The sequence below is a fragment of the Alosa alosa genome, chromosome 16, assembly GCF_017589495.1.
Source record: "Alosa alosa isolate M-15738 ecotype Scorff River chromosome 16, AALO_Geno_1.1, whole genome shotgun sequence".
Classification (NCBI taxonomy): Eukaryota; Metazoa; Chordata; class Actinopteri; order Clupeiformes; family Clupeidae; genus Alosa; species Alosa alosa.
In genome coordinates, this window is record NC_063204.1 from 15,920,251 (window position 1) to 15,926,598 (window position 6,348).

At 38.0% G+C, this 6,348-nt stretch overlaps 1 protein-coding gene across 1 annotated transcript; it reads left to right on the forward strand.

The window, feature by feature from the left end:
• Positions 1–3,897: 3,897 nt before the first annotated feature.
• LOC125310002 (phospholipase A2 inhibitor gamma subunit B-like) lies at positions 3,898–5,342 on the forward strand. The gene is made up of 4 exons (XM_048267157.1): positions 3,898–4,006; positions 4,322–4,468; positions 4,744–4,851; positions 4,992–5,342. Exons 1-4 carry the CDS (start codon positions 3,916–3,918, stop codon positions 5,222–5,224), a joined length of 579 nt encoding a protein of 192 aa, XP_048123114.1. The 5' UTR covers positions 3,898–3,915; the 3' UTR covers positions 5,225–5,342.
• Positions 5,343–6,348: the final 1,006 nt, after the last annotated feature.

The following is a 6,348-nucleotide window of genomic DNA, read 5'->3' on the forward strand; positions in this document are numbered from 1 at the left end:
ATTAGACTGTGGAGCTGAGGTGAGTACTAGACACGCCCCAAGGGCCCAGGTGGCGTTCCATACAGATAGTAGGGGGAGTCTCTTGTCTGAACTTGTACAATATTACAACTAGATGTACCGCATAGCGGTACAAAATATGACCGCCGCTCAGTCCTGTACATCCGTTCCGCGAAAATAAATCACACTTCAATTTGTCTCCATATTTTACTCCATCCCCCACTCTTGAAACTTTTGTGTATGCTTGTTTGGCATGCCTGAGTGTGTGTGTGCGGCTGCACAGAAAGTACCCTACTGGTGCTGAAAAGGTGAATAGATTGTAGAATAGCCAAAGAAGATGTAGAATTGTTATAAAACCTTTAAAATCTCTAAACAATCACAAGTAGGGCAGTTCATCACAGTTCATCCATTGCAACTGGATTGATGAAAGGTCACTTACACCTGTAGGCTACATTGTATTTGGGAAAAGCAAAAGGTATCAGCATAATGTTATTTATTTTTTTTTTTTTTTATGTATTTTTAAACAAAAACATCTCTGTCAGTTCCATGCCGTTTTCAACAGCTATCAAAAACAAAGGTCATTTTTGGATGGATGGATTTTTTTGTGAATGTTTCTTCTTCTACATAAGATTTTAGTCATCTTTAGTTCATGTAATACTTTTATTGTCAATGCACAAATTAAGTAACAGTAGTCTGAAACGTTATTGTTAATGCACAAATTAAGTAACAGTAGCCTAGTCTGAAACGAAATGCTGTTTTACATCTAACCAGTGGTGCAAATAACTGACATGTCCAAATGGGCCTTGATGAAATGCGTCGCTAGACTGTTCATACACATTTTAACGGGCCAAAGTTGAAGAGCTTTTGTCCGTTATTGTTAGTGCAAATATAGGCTGATTCATGTTCCCTTGCATTGTTTAACTGAGGTCCATGGCTAGTCTGGCTTTCATCAGACCAAGCTCAATCTTTTAAGAAATCAAAAAATAAATAGCGGGCAGATCAGGCTGGGTTCACCCAATTGTTATTGTTATATTGTATATACACGCTCTGGCTATTCTAAATGCAAAAATGCATCAGGGAGTTATGACAAAATGGTAACTAACAAACTAGATCCTAATAGAAAGCTGTTAGCTTCCCTAAGCTACAGGTAGGATTATAAGGTAGGCCTATTTACAACATAAATTGTCAATAGGCTATGCTGGCGACACAAATAAAATCTCCTTTGAAACCAATGGCTTACCTTTACAGTATCAAGCGGACTTAAACTGTCATATCGTGGCGAAAAAGTTGTAATAACATTCACACAGCTCCATGAGTCAATGAAAGCGCCGATGAAGTAGCCACTTCTAAATGGGACCCACTACACAGTAGCTTAAGGTGTTTTGCTAAAGCAGCCATAATTAAATGAAGGTGTCATTGTTTGGATACTTCACACACACGCGTGCTTTTTAATTTCACAGACTACAACTACCAAGCTGTAATCAAAGCACATCGATTCCCCTCTCACACCCTGCACGCGACTTAAAACAAAATAAACAGGCGCCTCAGTCTCACGCATGTATAGGCAAAACTGTATCAGACCGGTGTAACGTTGGTAAATCTTCCATTGCACAGAATGATTTTTGTAGCACGTGCAATAAATGACAGTCGAAAGATACAAACAGTGCTGCTATACATTTGCTTGGTATAACCGCATTTATAGTTTTCTACAAATGCAATAAATCAAATGCCTCCATCACTCAACCAACGCTAACGGTAACATTACCTAGGTCCTTATTGATATTACAAGATTAACGTACCTGCAGTAAAAACCAAGCATGTCCGATAAACATCCTCAGATTTATTTCGGCTTCAAGAAGAAATGGGAATTACACTTCATGTGAACATCGTCCTATCCTTATTAGATGTTCGCCATGTAAAATTACAGTCCTTGTATGAAGCGTCCGTTGTTTTTTCAACCCACTTTTAACTTCCAACAAAATTACGTCTCACTGCAACGATGCGCCATCTAGTGGACAAACGACTACTTCTCGCCAATACTGAAAATGCAGCCATGATGATGATGATGAATATTTATTTTGGCTTTCTTTTAATCCTACTGATTTTATTATTATGAGCCAGGTTGATGTGGGCCCTTGAGACCAACATACCATAAAAGATTCACAGAGAACTGTGTCTGCCCTACCCTCCTTTCGGGGGGTCCAGTCCAGCGGGGGGGCTGCAGATGAAAACGAAAAATGACGGTTCCATGCTATCCATGTGGGGGTACATGCCCACCAAGTTTTGTGTACCCGGTCTTTCAGTGTCCCGGAATCCTTGTTGGTGTACGTCACTAAATGTACACATAAATTATTTTATTGTAAGGCCCCCCATGAACAAAAGTACACAAAACTTGGCATGCATTCGGAGGGTGTCATAATGATCCTACACTTTTAATTTCGTGCAGTTTTGACCTTGTCAGCCAGAGATATTGAGATGAAAACACCTAATTTTTTGCTTTTTAATTTTTAACTAGGTGGCGCTATACATGAAATGAGTGGTTATGGAATGGGTTGACATGGCCCCTTGAGATCAACATACAAAAAAAAATGGTCCTCCTAAACCCTACGGTTTTCGAGATATTCACAGAAAACTGTGTCTGCCCTACCCTCCTTTCGGGGGTCAAATTCAGCGGGGGGGCTACAGATCAAAACGAAAAACGATGGTTCCATGCTATCCATGTGGGGTTACATGTCCACCAAGTTTCGTGTACCCCGGTCTTTCAGTGTCCCGGGAATCATTGACGGAAATTTGGGCATGCGAAAAAGAAAAAAAAAAGAAAAAAAAAAAAAATTAACTGACTAAACCTATATGACCGCCGCTTCGCTGCGCGGCGGTCATAATAATGTTGGGAGTGGGAGTGGGACTAAAAATTACACATTTTTGTGGGAGTGGGCAGAATATTGTTGGAGCGGGCGGTAGCGGGACTGAAAAGCTCTAGCTCTTTTGTAAACTACAAATCAATAACTTTATTCTTGACCACTGTTTCTCACTAATAGGCTATGCGTCTGTCTGTTGTGTCAGCCTCCCATTACTATTACAAAGAGATCACAATAACGACTCATTTTATTCTTGGTTTCATGTTTGGGGAATGCTTTTCCTAGTGTTGTCTTTTGTATAGCAATCATTTTGAGATATTCAGGCTAAAAAAAAAACATTTAAAAGCTACTTCTTTTTACGGACATGGTTTGTAAATTCTTATGGTTATTGTTTTTAATGATGACTTAGTCATTTATTACTGTTATGTTGCAAGTAGCTTTAGATAAAAGTGTAAACATAAATGCAAAGATGTGTAATTTCAGTGAACTTCAATGGACTCTGTCCAAGCCACTCCTCTTCATGTACATGATATAAAGTCACCAGCACTCACGAGTGTTGTTACATCCTAAAAAGAAAGATCCTCTTTCAAACAAAGATGGGAATACCTTTGATATTCATTACTTTGAGCTGCCTGTTCTCTGGAGGTACTATACAACATTTAACTTTTAACGTTTGTAACTTTTAGGTGTAATGAAAATGTCTGCAGAATTGTTGGATGTTTGAATATAATTTTGTATGACTGTTAAATAATTAGACTAATTCTGTGATTCAATTGTACTAAAGAAAAAGTCTTCTTTATAATCTATAACTTGTATATAATGGTACTAACGGTCCTACTATTTAACAGCCACGCCTGGTATGCCAGGAAAACAACAGTCAAATACAACAATCCAATGTCTAAAATGTTTATAGAAGACAAGGCTGACGCTGTTGCTTTAATATCCAAATGTGACACAACTTGAGCTGTTGGAAATTTCCAATACCCTTTTCAATCATCATCATTTTTTTATTTTTGCTGATTTCTTCCTTTCAGCCCGCTCCTTGTCTTGCTATAAGTGTATGCCTGATGGAACAGGGCCATGCAAAGACACAAAAATGGACTGTCCTCCTACTACTCAGTGTGGTAATGTGAGGGTGGCCACCTTTGCCGGTACAGCTACATTTTTGCATGTCAAATTGTTAAATAACATAGAATGGTTATGGGATTTGGTAGACACTTTTGTCCAAAGCGAGTTACAAATAAAACAATAGTTAAATTAACAGTGAGCAGTGTTAAAACATTGGTATACATTAATTAGAATAGCAATAATAAACAATAATGTCAATGTAATCAATAGCCTAATGAAAATAAACAATGAAAATAAACAAATACTATGATATACTATTATATAATATACAAACTATAACTTTATAACTATAAGAAATGCTTAATTAACTATGTGAATGCTTACTATGCCTATCTAAGGTGGACAGGCGGTCTCAGATATGACCATGAAGAGTTGTGTTGTGCCTCAACAATGTATGGTTGGTTCCTTTAATGTGGGGATGATGAAAACAGTAATCAACAGCAAATGCTGCACAGAGGACAACTGCAATATCGGGACAGTTGAAGGTATTTTTACGTTTTCATGGAGAAACCTCCTATACCTGATGTGTCAATATAACAGCAAGATAAAAGCATGCATTAATAATAATGGCTAAACTCGTACCATGATGTAATCCAGTTCTCAAAAGGATTCTTCAAAGTCTCATTGTTATCAACTGATGTTACCGTTTAAGTCATTCTCCACTATGTGTGTCTCACTACAGCTTATTAGCTTTGGGCATAGATACTGTACAGTATGTGTTGAAAATAGACAAAACTTTGATTGTAACATCTCTCAAAAGCATCCACTGGTGGTCCCAATGGAAAGGAATGTCACACATGCATTGGGAGTGACTGTTCAAGCAAACTGAAATGTGAGGGAGTGGAAGACCGCTGTCTAATAGCAAAACGTGAGTACAAAAAAAAAAAAGAAAAACAATTAACACCAAGTGTAAGAAAATATAAATGTTACTTTAAAATGTTCTTAATAATACTAATGCAGATCAGAATACCGGAATGACTGTTTTATTTTTATTTTATCCCTTGCCAGTGGATGGAGGTGGTGAGAAAATGACAGTGAAGGGCTGTGCCTCTAAGAGCATCTGCACTGGGCAGATGAAGGATCAGCTGGGCCAGGCCCTGGGGGATATGACATGCTGTGAGGGAAACCTGTGCAACGGTGACAAGAGCAAGACCAGGAGTGGTACAAGTTCAGGAGAAGTTAACAGGAATAGCATAACAATCATGGTGTTGTCCATAGCCTGCTTCCTCTTCTTACATTAAGGTTGTTTGGTGAATGTGTGTCTTCTCCTACAGCTCTCAGGGGTTTCTGCATGTACACAAATGCAATTCATCTTCATAACAATGTAAGACTACAGGGAAAATAACACAAAACATTAAACATGGCAACCTTCAATAAGTAGGCCATTGAAATTTGAGTTTCAATGGAATGGATGATACTGTAGTAACTGATAAGACTTAGTTTTCACTTGGAAATTCATTGGAAGGATCCTTTTGTCAATATTTACTAATATTATTCTGTTTCTGAATCTGTAAAGGCTACTTTATGAATAATAAATAATAAACCATTTGTATCTGTGTATCTACTTGATATTGTTAATTTCTTGACACTATGATAATGGGCAGTTTAAGCATTTCAAAATGTACAAAAAATATTAAACTGGCAACTTTAAAAAAAAGAAAATAGCATATACATATATTTGGAAATATAGTCTTCATAGTCTTAAACCCTATTCGGACGGGATTAGTTGGGTAAAGTAATTTCACTACAGGATATCTGTAATATAAATGGGCAATTCGCACGGGATTAAGAAATCTCTGTATTCAGGAGTGGGAGGGATAACTCGATTTACGCACTGCCGTAACCTCCCTGTCAAATAATAATGATTAGCCTATTGCCTATTAACAGGATGCTAGTTAGTAAAATGCTGTTAGTAATCTATTTACCTAAAACAACCAGAAGTGTCGTGCCTCTGATAAGTGCTTTAGACCTCTTGGTCTTCTTTTTGATTGATCTTCGTCGTATATCCAGAACGGTTTGCCTATTTTGACTGCCGAAGAAACCGAGTGCTTCTTCAAGTGCCAAAATCATGGAAACTATGTTTAAACAGGATATGACAGAATATCTGCATACATTTTTACAGAGGGTCATAATTACACAGGATTAATATTATGCAGGAGGTATTTCACCCCACAAATAATCTCGTCCGAGTAGGGCTTCAATTGTCCTGCTCCTGCAGAAAATGTTCAGTCTGTCAGACACCGAACAGGACGAGGACCACAAAAGCGTCACGTTAGAATGTTTATTTAAGGGTTGGGGGATTACAGGGGTTTCGGGAGTTCCAAGAGTCTGCGTGTGTGTGTTCCCCAATAGCCGAGCAGCAATG